This window comes from Trichomycterus rosablanca, chromosome 19 (assembly GCF_030014385.1).
Source record: "Trichomycterus rosablanca isolate fTriRos1 chromosome 19, fTriRos1.hap1, whole genome shotgun sequence".
NCBI classification, from domain to species: domain Eukaryota; kingdom Metazoa; phylum Chordata; class Actinopteri; order Siluriformes; family Trichomycteridae; genus Trichomycterus; species Trichomycterus rosablanca.
Genome location: NC_086006.1, coordinates 8,052,501 through 8,068,892, shown reverse-complemented (window position 1 = coordinate 8,068,892; position 16,392 = coordinate 8,052,501). Strand labels below are relative to the sequence as shown.

Below are 16,392 nucleotides of genomic sequence, written 5' to 3'. Positions count from 1 at the left end.
AAACAAGAAGGTGGTTTTAATGTTATGGCTGATCGGTGTATATGCTCTCTATTTTAAATCTGCAGTGTTTTTAGGATGAACCCAACGCTTGTAATTTCATTTTTTATGCACCTTGGTGTACAGTGAAATTACAATAAACTTAATCTTGAATTTTGAATGTTTGGGGGAAAAAAGAGGACATGTGGTCACCCATTTTTTGCCCAGACTTGTAACCTGGGTAACTGGTAAAATTAACCATGTAATTGTATCAGAGTTGACATAACCGAGGGGTTTTACCACTAGAGCAGTAGTAGCTCAGGTAGGGTGAATACTTACCCTTTGCTCTGGTCTACACAGGTGGCCAGTGGAGGAGACGAGTCCTATGGGCACGTGGAGATCTTCTCCCTGAACAGACCCACTCCACGCGCAGTGAAGAGTTTCTCGTTGGCCTCCCCAGCTCTGAGCCTCGAATACGTGACTGACCCAAGTGTCGAGGATGGCGAGGGTGAGGCGTCTGAGAGGCCTGCTAAAATCGGCAGCACCATTTGTGTGGGGTTACAAAATGGAAAGTGAGTCCAGCCTGATTAAATATCTGAATCACTGAAATATCAGTTTAATGAATTAATTTAAAAATAAAAATCTGTGTTTTGATATGTGTGTGTGTTTAATTACAGCATCCTCGTTTACGGCAGTGTGGACACTGCTGTCCAGTGCCTCCAGACCTTCCAAAACCCAGAGGCTTGTCCTGTTCTGTGCCTAACACACACAACTAGCTTTCTTTTTGCTGGACTGTCTAATGGCAAAGTTGCAGTTTACAGCCGAAAAACTGGAGGTAAGGTCATATTTTTAAGATTATTGTAATTTTTTTTTTCTTTCCAGTGTACTTGTAACCAATTCCCAGATTGTAACTTCATCCAAGGCTGCATCCCATGTCCCATCAGATACACACACAGTCACAGATTGTCTCTTTTAACCTGAAAGTCAATCACAGAAAGTCATATTGACATGCCAGCCACAGAGATTCGACCTTAAGAGCTCGAGATTTAAATGTTGGTGGTACAAGGTACTAGTACAGGGTTTTTCTCGCCTCACAGCAAGAAGGTCCTGGGTTCGATCCGCAGGTGGGGCGGAGCGGGTTCTTTCTGTGTGGAACTGGAAACACTGAAACACTATAGGTGAATGGGTGTGTATATGTATTTGTGTCTGCCCTGCGATGGACTGGCGCCCCGTACAGGGTGTTACTGTGTGCCTTGCGCCCATTGAAAAGCTGGGATAGGCTCCAGCAAACAACCCCCCCCCCCCCCCACGGCGACCCTGATTGGATAAGTGGTCAAGACAGTGAGTGAGTGAGTAAACAAATTTTAACAAGCACATAAAAACTAAATAAAGTTGTACACCAACGCCCCCTTGTGGAGGTTTTACGTTGCATCTTGTAAACCACATCTTGTGGGACCAGATTGCCACCATGTTTATTAATTAAGTATATTTCATTTGTTTTGATGCATTGTTTGTGTTGCCTGGGTTTGCAATTACGACCTCTGCTGGCTGATTGATGGCGCCTGCACAGAGATGAGAAGAGTGCTCGTAGGGTGTGTCTCTCCGTACACAACGCTGAGCTGACGAGTGCAGGTGATAAAATTTATACGGCATGCTGCCCACGTGTCGGAGGGGGCGTGGGTTAGCTTTATTCTCCTCATTCAGAGCAGGGATCAGCATTGGTGGAGAGGAAGCATGATGCAATCGGTCAATTGGACATGCTAAAAAGGTAGAAAAAGGGGAGAACATGCATAAACAAACAAACAAACAAAAAACCCACAATGCATTGGCACTGTGTTTCAGATTGTATTCCTGCCCTGTGTCTTTTGTTTACAGGTAGCTTTGAACCCACTCTGACCGGAATTTAATGATTAATAAAAATAAATGAATGATTTTCATTAAATTAATCATGATTTTGGGCAGCATGCCAGTTTGCATTTGTGAAAATGTGTCCAGTTTACTGTCCTTGACTCATCGTCTGTGTGCAGAGTTTAATATTCCGTTCTGTAAGGGCAGTGCTAAAAAAAAAAAAACCACAATCTTAATGAAAATGAATTTGCTGGCTCATCTGTTACTGCTGAAACACCCTCCTCTCTTTAAATTTAAAACATACCTGCAGGTATTCACATTAAATCAAGTACCTCACAGCACCTCTTGTGTTCTTGTGCTGATGTTGCTTTATGAAGCAAGTTTGAAACTCTGTAGTAAGGACAGAAAGTTTAAACATTTTACGTGCCTAATTATGACCTATACGTATCAACCATGCACAACTTTATGGCTGAGCTGATGTGGCTCTTAGTCGGATCCACAATAACAGTACTAACAGCCCTTGCTGCAGCTCTAGCAGGCTGGACTGTTTGCAAGAGCAGGTTTTTTTAGAATGCCACATTAAATTCATTATTATTTTAATTATGATTTTAATGTGTTAAACCTAAAAAATGAAGTTCATCTTTAAAATAAGTAATACAATTAGTAATGTCAAACTGTGACTTAAGGCTTTATAAAAATTGGTGACATTGTACTTGGTGTCATGTTGTTGTGCAATTTCTCCAGCTGCTCTAAATTTTACATTTAAATTAAAATGTATTGATTTAAAAATCCTTTCCTTATCTCTTGCACAATGTAGCGTGAAGTATATCAGCTTTCCAAACTTCTACCTGCTACCCATCTAAACATCTCATCTCCTCACCTGTTTCAGTACTTTCTATCAATTTTGTACACAGTGTTATTTATATTTAGTGTTATTTCAGTGTATTTCATAGCATTTGTTGTTGTATATAGTGTTTAAGTTGTTCAATTGTTCAAGTGTTGTTTCTATTCACTTAGCGACGTTAGCCAATCATGCTAGCTAGCCCAAGTTGGCTACAGGAAGATGGAAAAAGGCACAGTGAGATTTGAGAGGTTAATATTTTTAATAAAAACTCTAAAACTATGTGGTAAACAATGTTTATTATCAATTATGATATGAGATTATGAGATTTGCCACCTGTTATCAATTAATGACCTTGTGTTACCTTATAGATGAATGAATGGATGGATGGATGGATAGATGAGATAGCTAGACAGACAGACAGACAGATAGATAGATGGATGGATGGATACTGTAGATGAGATGGATGGATGGATGATGGATGGATGGATGGATGGATGGATGGATGGATACTGTAGATGAGATGGATGGATACTGTAGATGAGATGGATGGATACTGTAGATGAGATGGATGGATACTGTAGATGAGATGGATGGATACTGTAGATGAGATGGATGGATGGATGGATGGATGGATACTGTAGATGAGATGAATGGATGGATGGATGGATACTGTAGATGTGATGGATGGATGGATGGATACTGTAGATGTGATAGATAGATGGATGGATACTGTAGATGGGATGGATGGATGGATGAATACTGTAGATGTGATGGATGGATGGATGGATACTGTAGATGTGATGGATGGATACTGTAGATGTGATAGATGGATGGATGGATGGATACTGTAGATGGGATGGATGGATGGATGGATGGATACTGTAGATGTGATAGATGGTTGGATGGATACTGTAGATGTGGTAGATAGATGGATGGATGGATGGATGGATGAATACTGTAGATGTGATGGATGGATGGATGGATGAATACTGTAGATGTGCTAGATGGATGGATGGATACTGTAGATGAGATGGATGGATGGATACTGTAGATGAGAGATGGATGGATGAATGGATGGATGAATACTGTAGATGAGATGGATGGATGGATAGATGGATACTGTAGATGAGATGAATGGATGGATACTGTAGATGTGATGGATGGATGGATGGATGGATACTGTAGATGAGATGAATGGATGGATACTGTAGATGTGATGGATGGATGGATGGATGGATGGATACTGTAGATGAGATGGATGGATGGATACTGTAGATGAGATGGATGGATGGATACTGTATATGAGATGGATGGATGGATGGATGGATGGATACTGTAGATGAGACATAGATGGATGGATGGATGGATACTGTAGATGTGATGGACGGATGGATACTGTAGATGAGAGATGGATGGATGGATACTGTAGATGAGACATAGATGGATGGATGGATGGATACTGTAGATGAGAGATGGATGGATGGATGGATGGATACTGTAGATGAGACATAGATGGATGGATGGATGGATACTGTAGATGAGACATAGATGGATGGATGGATACTGTAGATGAGAGATAGGTAGGTAGATGGATGGATGGATGGATGGATGGATTTTAGACGTTGGAGCTTTACTGCACGCTGTTGCTAGATGTGAACATCGCTAAATTTAATTCCTGGCAACTCATCCAAGCACTGGATATAAAAAAAACATGATTGAAGTTCATTTGTTAGTGCTGGTGCTATACTGAGTGAGCTTTTACTCTCAGAATAAAACTGAACAAACGAATGACTAAAACTACAACTATAACACTGTGTACAAAATTGATAGAAAGTACTGAAACAGGTGAGGAGATCAGATGTCTCGATGTGGAGCAGGCGCTAGACAAAAGTAAACAGACGTGTTTAGAAGTTTAGAATGCTGACATACGTCACACCACATTGTGCATGAGTTTCATTGTGAGTGAATACAATGCAAGCAATAGAGGGTTAAGTGCCATGCTAGGTTAGAGGATTAATGTAGGATTTACTGCAATCAATTGGCACCTGGTTCAAGTTGTTTTATAATGTTGCAAGTTTTTCTGGGCTAATTGTTAGCCCATCTATTTCTCTACATATCTTTTTAGCCTGCTTTCACCCTGTTCTTTAATGGTCAGGACTCTCACAGGACCATCACAGAGCAGGTATTATTTAGGTGCTCATTCTTAACACTGCGGTGACACTGACATGGTGGTGGTGTGTTAGTGTGTGTTGTGCTGGTATGAGTGAATCAGACACAGCAGCACTGCTGGAGTTTTTAAGTACCGTGTCCACTCACTGTCTACTCTATTAGACACTCCCACCTAGTTGGTTCACCTTGTAGATGTAAAGTCAGAGATGATCGCTCATCTATTGCTGCTGTTTGAGTTGGTCTAGCCTTTCATCAGTGGTCACAGGACGCTACCCACGGGGCACTGTTGGCTGGATGTTTTTGGTTGGTGGACTATTCTCAGTCCAGCAGTGACAGTGAGGTGTTTAAAATCTCAATCTGCATTGCTGTGTCTGATCCACTCATACCAGCACAACACACACTAACACACCACCACCATGTCAGTGTCACCGCAGTGTTAAGAATGATCCACCACCTAAATAATACCTGCTCTGTGGTGGTCCTGGGAGAGTCCTGACCATTGAAGAACAGCATGAACAAAGCATGCACAGAAACAGATGGACTACCGTCAGTAATTGTAGAATTACAAAATGCTTCTATATGGTAAGAGGAGCTGATAAAATGGTTAAAAATATAACTTTTATTATATGACTATCTGTATGGAAAATGTCTTTCAGATGCACTGTGGGATCCAGACTCCAGCAGACTGGTGGTGATCGGAAACGCACCAGTGTTTAAACTCCTCAATATAGACGAGAGTGTTTGGGCCAGTTGTGCAAACCAAGTCACCGTGATTGATGGCTGTAATCTAAGCACACAGGTAAACACCATTAACACGTTAATGAGGTTCACTTCCTTTTTAAACAGAAATCTGTTTGTAGACGGCCAAACCTGCTGTATCTGACTTTGTTTGGATGCCATCGTCTCTGCGATGAAAATATTATTCATAGATCCTCACCTTTTCTGAACTTCCCTTACCGCAGCAAAGACCTTTTGTTGACAGGTTGACAACAAGGCGAGTCGACTGCCTGTATAGTTTAAAGGCAGCACTTTCACTGCGGTAAAACAGGCCTAAAAAAGATTTTTTTTTAAAGCAGATAATAGTATATAGTTCTCCTCTCTTCCGGTGAGCTATAATAAAACTGAGCATCCTAAGCTGTAGATAAAAGGTATACTTTCGTACAAGTCCGACTGCATGTTTAAATGCGAGCCTTTGATCACTTCTGACAGCTGAGTCTTCCTCAGCATTCGCCGCAAGCAGCTCCCTCCTCCCCCCTTCCCGACGCTTAATCGCAGGAGTATATTTGGTTCCAGAAGCTAGAAATTGAACTCTGCTGAAGATGAGTATCTCTCTTTACGTTGTCACCCAGTGATGAATAATGAACCAGACATGGAAGGGGTTTTAAATGTTTTATGATTTCAAGCATTTTAGGAATAAAATTTAATTATAACTCAAGTATATATTGTAATTATATATGTATGAGCAGTCTGGGTATTTATTTTACAACCCTGAATAAGAAAGTTGGGACGGTATGGAAATTGCAAATAAAAGAAATGCAGTGTTTCTAACATTTACTATGATTTTATTTCACCGCAGACAGTTTTACCCAAGAGATTTCATGTTTTGTCTGGTCAGCTTAATTTCTTTTGTTAATATACAACAAATAAAATGCAAGATAAAGTTCTGGGGTTTGGACTGCGTAGTCGCAGCCCATGCTCACTCTTGTTACCATCGAAAGGGGAAGGTCCTGGGTTCGATCCCCAGGTGGGGTGGTCCGGGTCCTTTCTGTGTGGAGTTTGCATGTTCTCACCGTGTCTGCGTGGGTTTATTCCGGGAGCTCCGGTTTCCTCCCACAGTCCAAAGACGTACAAGTGAGGTGAATTGGAGATACAAAATTGTCCATGACCGTGTTGGATATAACCTTGTGAACTGATGAATCTTGTGTAATGAGTACCTACCGTTCCTGTCATGAATGTAACCAGAGTGTAAAACACGACGTTAAAATCCTAATAAACAAACAAACCATCGAAAGGGTCTACAATGGGCATACAGGCTTCTGTACTAGATGTCAGAACAATAGAAAAAGATTGCCTGGGTGCCCAGGTGGCACAGTGGGATAATCCTCTAGCACAACAGTGCTGGGATTTTGAACTCCTCGATCCCTGCAGCAGACAAAAAATTGGCCATTAAGTCCTGCCTGGGAAAAAGAACGGACCGAAAAAGTGGGTTAGGTGTTCTTTGCTGTTCAAGGACCCTGGTTAGTAGCCCATGGTGCCTGGAGATCAGGGCATGGCCCTCTACACGCAAATTCATTGAAGGTGTGGGTGAATAAGAAGGGGTTGTGGACTGGCCACGCATCTGAGTTCTCCAGCAGCGAATTGGGATAAAAGAGAAAATGCATAAATAAAATAGAATTTTACCAGGTCAGATGAAACCCTTTTTCTCATAAATCATGTGAACATCCAAGCATGTGGGCACTGTTACCCTGGGAAGAGATGGCACTAGGATGCACCGTAGTACAATCCATCTCAATGAACAAAATAAGAAAGATAAAAGCGTCTGCTAAATGCTAAAAATGTAAATGACAGCATCATGGGTGAGTGGTCATAATGTTTTGACTTATTAATGGATAAACTTGACCCACTTAATACTGAGTACCTAAATGCATCCTGTAATATACGATTTTTTGTTGTTCACAGAGCTTCCAGGCTCACCCAGATGACAAGGTGAGCGTGACACACATGGTTCGTGCTGGTGGAGGAGTGTGGATGGCGTTTTCAGAGGGCTCCACCCTTCGGCTCTTCCACACCGAGACTTTAGAGGCTCTGCAGGAGATCAACATCTCAACACGTTCTGCATATCTGAGTCCAGGCAAGTCTGAGATGTTACTGTACAATGCTCTACTGTACAATGCTCTCTATTCAAATAAAAAAAATAAAAATCAAGCAGTACATATACAAACCCAGGTACCTGTAGATAATTAAAAGCAGTACAAATACAGAAATGTAACCCTGTAATTTAACGCTAGCTCAGAAAGGTACGCTAGGGCAGCGATCCCAAACCTGTTTTGCACCACAGACCGGTTTCTTATGAGATATCATTTCACGGACCAACGAGGGCAGGAGGATTTACAAATACTAGTCACAAATAATGGGAAATGAGCTGCAAGGAGACGCTGCACCCACCTAGGGGTGATAGAAGACAATAATACCCAAAGTGTGTTGGAAATGGAAGCAGTTAAAACTGTTTTTGTAGTGATCTCTAATTGCCTGGTAATAAATGGCCCTCAGACCCGTACCGGTCCACTGCCCGGTGGTTGGGGACCACTGCGCTAGGGGTATTGGTCAGTTGTGCATCTACATGGAGACATGATTGGCCATGTCTGAGGGGTGGCCTAGGCCCCACCATGTATTGGCATCCTGTCCGAGGTGTGTTGCTCCATTGAGCCTATTGATTTCAAGAAAGCCAGAAAGATGAGGAGGGGCAGGGGGGGAGGGAACAGGAGCATGTGTCCCACTGTTTTAAATCATCTTTACTTTTACCAACTCTTTGTGTAACTCTTTGGAAACTAAAAATTTACACCAAGGACACCAGCATGACAGTTTTTAAAGCAGTGTCATCAACGCATTGAGGAATTAAAGATAGTGGGCGTTCAGTTTTTAATTCAGCTTTTCTGTCTTATCTGTTACTGGTAAGATTTTACCAGATTATCTAACCATTTTAATAATGTCTCATTACAAAATAACCTTTAACAACCTTTAATAATTTAATAATGAGCGGCCAATGTGAATCTGAGGCTCTCCTTAGACAGAACGAGGTTGGTGCATCCAGCAGAGGGGTTGCATTTGAAAATTGAAGATGATAAGATTGGATAAGATTTCAATTTCATAAGAAAGTGAACTCCAATTTCTGGTCTTTTGGTACTATATGGTTAAAAAGTATCACCTGCTGCTGTAGTTTACCTTGTAACAATTACTAAAAACCTCAAACTTTTTAACCAAAGGGCCAGATTACTGTTCTTCAGTGTTTCGGGGGGCCGGACCACGGGTGAAATAGTAAACACACCCAAAAAAGCTATTTACTATGTATACTGGATGTATTGTCTGTGCTTTGTATAATTGTAGTTCATAATGATAATGCAGAAATTTTATTTATTTTAATAATATCCATTATCCTACCTTATACAGTGTTTCCTTAAAAAATCAGTGTGAACTGTGAGCCTGCTTTTGCCTGATGACAGTAAGCGTCAGGTTCCATATTTGTTACTGCCAGTCATAATAGCTAATAAATGTTGATCAGTGAGTCTGGATCTGGTTGGAGATTTAAGGTGTTTCAATTCGAATAAGTCTGCACACAGAAGTAGATGCTCCCGAAAACGGTAGTTACTTTGAGTGCATGTTTTATTGAGATCGGGGAGCAATGGAATGAGAAGCATAAAAATTAAACAATGTGCTTGAGTTTTGATTTTGGATGCATAAATGCGTTGATCTCCGGGAGCAGGTCGTTAAAACATTTCAAAACTCTCCCCGACTCAGCCAGCGGATCACAGTAAAGCACATCTTCAGCTCAGACAAGAATTCCTGAAACTGCCTGTAGTTAAGAGCATTAGCTTTAATGAAATCCCACTTAACTGCTTTGCAACACAGTTCAGTGGCTGCGGTCACTCATCTCTCTATTGATGCGCCAATCACTCCCCTCATGCTTGAAGCGCCACCCGTTGGATCGCTGCCGTATAATCTACTGAGACTCCGGGTGGCCAATTTTTGTTTCCTCTGTTATTTTTTTCCCCGTTATAATACTGTGAGTTCGAAGATGAACAGGGGCCAGACAACATGTATTGCTGCTGTGGTTAAAGGGGCCGGTCAAATTAAAGCATCGGGCCGTAGTTTGATGACCCCTGCTCTATAATGACTCCATGCACAGTACCTCTCCTTAAATGCGTTTTACAAAACTCCCTGTAAGGGTTCCTTCAATGCAACAATGTCTAATGATGGTGAAGGATGCCATAAAGAAAAAAAATGGTTTAACAAATTTAGTGAGGAGGAACTTCAGTGGAATAAACAGAGCCCTGACCTCAACCCCACTAAACAAAATCAAATCAAATCAAATCAAGGTTTATTTGTCACATACATGGTCATACACAGTACAACTGGCAGTGAAATGCTTTAGTGACTGCTCCGCCACAGTAATGACAAAATTACAAAATAGTTAAAAAAATATATTATACAACAAAATATAAAAAGTTTTTAAAAGTAAGAGTTAAGACATTAGAAAAATTAACAATATAATTAAAAAGAGCAATTTAAAGTAAAGTGAACATCAGAAGAATTACAATATAATTACAAAGGGCAGTTTAAAGTGAACAAGTGTGTAAAGTGACAAGTAGTGCAGAAACTGTGCAACATGATGCTACATAATGCTATACAGATGTGATAAATAATAAATACACAATACTAATCTATACATATACATACATATACACATAAAACAGTATACACGCATATACTTATATACACATACATATGTCCACATATATACACATACGTACACATATAAATTAGATTGTGCACATTGTGTAAATGGTCCTAAATGCTGTTTTCGTTGAGGACACGAATAGCTTGTGGGAAAAAGCTTCTTCTCATCCTCTCCGTTTTGGCTTTTAGAGCACGAAAACACCTCTGGGATGAACAGGAAAGATGCCTAGCTCACACATGTTGTTTGACTAAATGGGCACATAGCCCCGGAGTCTTGGGTTTGATCGTTCTACTCCGGTTACGGCATATGTGGAGTTCTCTATGTGCCAGCCCACTTTCCAAAACATGCCAATGGTGAATTGTCTACTTTACATTGTCCCTGGATCTGTTCGAAAACATAGTGAGCTGCCTACTGCCTACCTAGGCAGCTGCCTAAATAAAGAGGATTCTAATAAGACATCGAACTTATAAGGCAGGTTATTCAGATGCATTACTTAGACAGTGATTATGCCACCATAGTTTCAGCTTACTAAGCTAACACAGTTAGCCTCAGGCTATTCAAACCAATGGACTGAGGTGGCGCAACCTGCTATCTTGCCGGGTAACCCTTTATGTTTGAATGGGTTCGTGAGTTACCGAATGGGGAATGCTTTACGATGGACGGACACTCTGTGCGGGGTGTATTTCTACCTTGCGCCCAGTGTTTCCAGGATAGGCTCCAAATCCACTGTAACCCTGACCAGGATAAAGCAGTAATTGTAGAGCAGTGATCCAGAGCTTCTTAGTGGAAGCATGAGTTAGCCAATTCCTTACATCCAATGACAACCTGTTCCTCACTGATACCGTTTTCTTTCTCTCAGGTCAAAAGACAGCATGGGTCACCAGTCTGCTTATCTTCCGGGGCCTGTTATGGGTGGGCACTGCTCAGGGCATCATCGTCACTCTGCCAGTGCCTAAGCTAGAAGGAATCCCCAAAATAACAGGTAAGAACCTACATCTTTACCCCAGCTTTATCTGGTCTTAAACCAAACTCAACAGATCCGTCATGTTACCTGTTGCAGGTAAAGCCATGATCTCCCTCAACGCACACAGTGGCCCGGTCGACTTCCTAGTGGCCACGTCTAGCACTTTGTCTCCTGACCTGCTGAAGCGGAACTCCCTGGTGGATGGGACAGACTCGGGCAGCGGAGAGGAGGACAGGAGCCACTCCTCCCAGGAGTCTTTAAAACAGCAGGCAGAGGGATTGTCTCAAAGGGACGGCAAATCCAAAGGGGTTCTGCTGCAGTATCACATTCGCTCCACCTGCCAGCTGCCTGGCAAACTTCTCACCGCCCAACCCGAGGACACGATCAGTTTCTCAGAGGACGCTCTGGAGCACACTCTGGAGGATGGATCCATCTACGAAATAAGTGACGACCCTGAGGTTTGGGTGAGGGGGCCAGGACCCTCAAATAAGGACGGATCACGAAGAGAGAGGGTGATGTCAGTGGCTGTGATATCTGGAGGAAGAGGATTCCGCAGACTTGGCTCTTCCTCTGTCTCCTCATCGTCTAACGAGACCACGCTTATGTTCTGGCAGCTTCCTCTTACAGTTTAAAGCAATGAGTGCGTTAACATGTGTACTAACGATCTGATTATACTCAGGTTCTGACAGTAATCTGATTATTCCAGTGTCATGTAGACAGCATTATCTAGATCTGATTAAGATCATATTTGGATTATGAGTAACGTTGGCTGTTATCTGATATTAAAACAAAATTTTCTTATCAGAGATACTTGGTTCACTACATGTACTGTGGAAGAGCGCTCCTCGTTAAAGAGAGAGCCTAGTTAAAAAGAAATTGAACCCAAAATGCTGAATCTCAAGTCTAGGTAGAATAATGTGGCTGTAGCTGAATAACCACAAACTAAAGGGCGATGATTTGGAATACGCCCGAAGATAATAACAATCCAAAATACAAGGTCCGTAACCTGCTGCAGAGAAACTGCAGATAAGCGAGGAAAGATGGAGGTCGCGATCTTCTGATGTCTGTCAACATGCCCAAACCAAAATCTTGGAAAGTAGGACAGCAGAACTTTTTGCGCTTCTTGGTTCAGCCCTGGGTCAGCCCCCCGACCACCCGCGCTTCCCTCGCGCCACTGTAGTGCATTTACAGGGCAAGTCTCACCTCGGGACATCGTGCCACGGCTTGAGGCATTCCGCTCTCCCAAGACAGACATGAGAGGAGGCTCAAACCACCAAAACCAGAGCGTGCTGACATCCATCGTCAGCAAAAACTGCTGCGAACCTCGCAGTCCAGCATCACAGCTTCAGGAGAGAAGATGCCAGCTAATGCACTGACAAAGAGGATAGTGTAATATATAGGAATATTATTGTGCATCTATACACACTCAATGACTCTTCATCAAAACAAAACATTGAATAGACACTTCAGGCCATCCGGTTGTATTTAAATTACTTAACTACTTAAAGAAATACTAATGTCTATCTTGCATATCTTTGGTGCATGTGCGATTACCATTGAGAAGAATTTATACAGGTTTTCCTGTATGATTAATCAAAATTGAGCTTACTGTTCAAAACCTACAGCCTCAGCAACATCAGTTCAATATTTACATCAGATTTAGGATGGTTAAGCCACTCACTACTGTAAATCGTACTAAAAAACAAGCAAATCTTTGACAGAACTGCTTTGCCAAGCTGACCCATTAAGAGCTGGTATGTTCAAAAAGTGTGTACGTGTAGGACTGTATTCTGTTCCTTAAATAAATTCAGTCCTAACAAATAGGGCTATGTTTTAATTGTAAGGTCGCTATGGCTAAATTGCCCTCATCATCAGACTATTTCTGTTTCAATAAATGACCACAGCCTACACAACCCCTGGTTGCCAGGACAAACAGTTCAAAAGTGGGCAGCAAAGTGCAACACGCTATTATTACTTAATAGTATGGTAAATATGTATACCACTAACAGTATTACTATGTTACACAATGTGTCAGATGATAAAATTGAGCAGCACTGTGGCTTAGATGGCAATGGTAGCTCAGTATCTAAGGTACTGGACTAGTATTCAGAAGGTTGCTGGTTGAAGACCCACCACCATCAGATTGCCACTGTTAGGCCTCTGATCATTGTTTTCTGCCACAGTTGGATGAAAGCACCTACCAAATGCAATACATGTAAATGTAAGCTGGTAGAGTGGGTGCCACACAGCAACATAAACGTGTCAAGTTCTTCAAGATTAGGATTGATCTGTCCATATTGGTTATTTCTCTGGACTCTGGGTAGCACCCTGGCATCACTGTTAGAAGTACAGTATGTATGAGTAACCATAGATTTTCTTAGTACTGGACAATATGTTGACATATTAATGGAAGACATAAGGCCCAGTGATTCCAAGCAAACTGACCAGGGTGAAGTGTGGTAAAACATGAAGTGTAGCTTACATAAGCTATAGTTTCTGTAGTTAGAAACAGACTGGAGTATAAGCTTTGTTTTTGAATTTCTTCAATCAATGGATATAAAAAGTCTACACACCCGTTACAATTCCAGGTTTTTGTGATGTAAAAAAACAACAACACCAAAACACCCATTTTTCCACCTTTAATGTGACCTAACTGACATTTATGGGATTCCAAAACTTCAATCTTCTTCTAGTGAAGCCATTTTTTTGTTGATGTGGAGCTATGCTTTGGGTCATTATCATGCTGAAAGATGAAATTCCTCTTCGACTTTTTTTTTTAGTGAAGGCCTGCATTTTTTTTTTGCCAAAAATGACTGATATTTGGAATGGTTTATCATTCCATCCACCTTGACTAAAGTCTCAGTTCAAGCAATAGAAAAACAGACCCAAGCATAATACTGCCACCACCAAACTTCACAGTGCATATGATACACAGTATTGCTTTTACAACAGACATACCTATTGGAATTATGGCCAAAAAATTCCACCTTGGTCTCATCAGACCAGAACACACTTTCCACATTCTTTTGGCAGACATGATATAGTTTTTTATGCAAACTGTACCCATGCTTGGATGTTTTTCTTGCCACCCTACCCCACAGCCCAGATATATGAACTATACAGGAGATTTTTGTCATGTGTAGTACACAACCAGTACTTGCAAGAAATTCCTGCAGCTCCTTTAATGTTGCTCCAGGCCTCTTGGCAGCCTCCGGGACCAGTTTTCTTTTTATCTTTTTATTTATTTTGATGATGTCTTCACTGTGTTTCTGGGTGTATCTGTAATGCCTTGGGATTTTTTTTGTACCTTTACAACTAAGTAAATGTCAGGACTGCTAGAAGAGGTGAACTTTATATGGGGTTAATCAGGGTCACTTTAATTGATGGTTGGTGTGTATTGACTACTATTTAACATACGTTATGATTGAGATGCAATCATATTATTATTTTCAATTGATTTGCACACACAGGTGGAGAAATAGGTGGAAATAAATCTGAAATTATTTATATTGCTCCAGTTTTTTACGTCACAAAAAACCTGCCAATTAAACAGGCGTGTGTAGACTTTTCATCCTTACTGTAGCTCTTTGATTCAGTCTCAGCAGTGAGCAGTAAAATATTATCTGTACCATTTTAATGCTATACCATAGTCCTTAAAGAGCTCATACAGATACTTAAAAGAAAAAAACATTTTGAAATGTCACAATGATTACAGTTAATTACATTTCCAAGCTGCATGAAGTTGTTCTTCTAGATTGAAGGCTGAAAGCTGTCCTTGTGAACATTTAAAAAAAAGATTGTGACTCATCTAGACACACATTATAAAAGTGTATATTTGAATGTAGCGCTGCTATAGATGTTTACAGTAGCTGTACAGGAAACACAGAGGTAAATGTCAAAGCTTTCCAGTCTTTTTATTTCTGTTGCATTTTTTTACTCTTCATTTGTTTAGAATGTGAACAAGTGCAAAGGATTTTGGTTTGGTACTTAATGTTAATGGTACTTATTTTACACTGAGTCACTTTGTTTATAAAAAAAAAAAAGGAATAAATCGTGTATTATAATGCACATTTTTTGTGTTAATAATGTCTCTGGCTCTATCAAAGCTGAACTTTAATACATGTACTGTGCTGTAAAAGGTCAATGTCTGATTCACTGTCACAGTAAATGATTTCATCTTAACAAAATGTACTGCACATATTTGTACACTTATTTCATGCACCTGTTAGAAATGGGTGGGTGCTAGGGTTGGGCGGTATGACGGTATTACGGTATACCGCGGTATCTAAAAATGTTGACGGTATTTAAAAATGGTGATGGTAAATGTGAAGCGCCAAATTTCTGCTTCAGGTTTACCTTGAAAACTGAGACTTTAAGACATTCGCGCATGGGAGGTTGGAGCTCACTGATTGGTTGTAGTGATGGGAATTATGGCTCCTTGAAGGGAGCCGGATCTTTTGGCTCGATTCCTTTTAAAGAGCCGTTCAAAAAAATGACTCTTCGTTCCTCGGGAAGCGCTACTGGGTAAACTATAAGTCAGCCCCGATATTAATATCAATGATGAACAATCATGAACATTTTGCTACCTTGCCTTAAATGTAGGCCTAATTCAAACAACACTTAAATGAGAAAAAAAGATTTATTTTAAAAGAAGAGAAAAACTACAGGGAAGAGACATACTGTGGTTGCATCGCATTACGTTTCAGAACAATCCTCTTTTGTGCAGAGATGTGCCTGTGTTTATTTCTGCTTTAAAACATACGCACCATGAAATAATCAGATTTAACATAATTAAACAAGTTTATTTCTTAGTTAATTGTGCTCGTTTTCTGTATGTTCTCTCTGTAGCTCGGTTACGTCTCTCTCTCTCTCTCTCTCTGTGTGTGTGTGTGTGTGTGTGTGTCTCGCTCGCTCTCCGCGATATTAAAAGTGTTTTCGGGTTTTAAATTTCGACAATAAGCAGCTCTTATTATGACTGACTGATTCCTTCTACTGATGCCAAGCTGAATGGGTGGATTACAGCCAATAAGAACTGCGCAGAAATAAAAAAAATATATAAAGAGACGCATTTACACTTATGCGTGAAATATTTATTATACGTAGATCAGATAGGATAAGCAATTTTTGACGTTCTGA

At 40.8% G+C, this 16,392-nt stretch overlaps 1 protein-coding gene across 3 annotated transcripts in view; it reads left to right on the top strand.

The window, feature by feature from the left end:
• arhgef10lb (Rho guanine nucleotide exchange factor (GEF) 10-like b) overlaps positions 1-16,067 on the top strand; it is a 71,222-nt gene extending 55,155 nt beyond the window's left edge. For all 3 annotated transcript variants that reach the window (XM_063014853.1, XM_063014852.1, XM_063014851.1), the window contains 6 exons: positions 337-548; positions 654-811; positions 5,494-5,636; positions 7,517-7,688; positions 11,152-11,274; positions 11,353-16,067. In XM_063014853.1, coding sequence (XP_062870923.1) covers positions 337-548; positions 654-811; positions 5,494-5,636; positions 7,517-7,688; positions 11,152-11,274; positions 11,353-11,888 — 1,344 coding nt within the window. In that variant the 3' untranslated portion in view covers positions 11,889-16,067. The remainder of the gene's footprint in view (positions 1-336; positions 549-653; positions 812-5,493; positions 5,637-7,516; positions 7,689-11,151; positions 11,275-11,352) is intronic.
• The last annotated feature ends 325 nt before the right edge of the window (positions 16,068-16,392 follow it).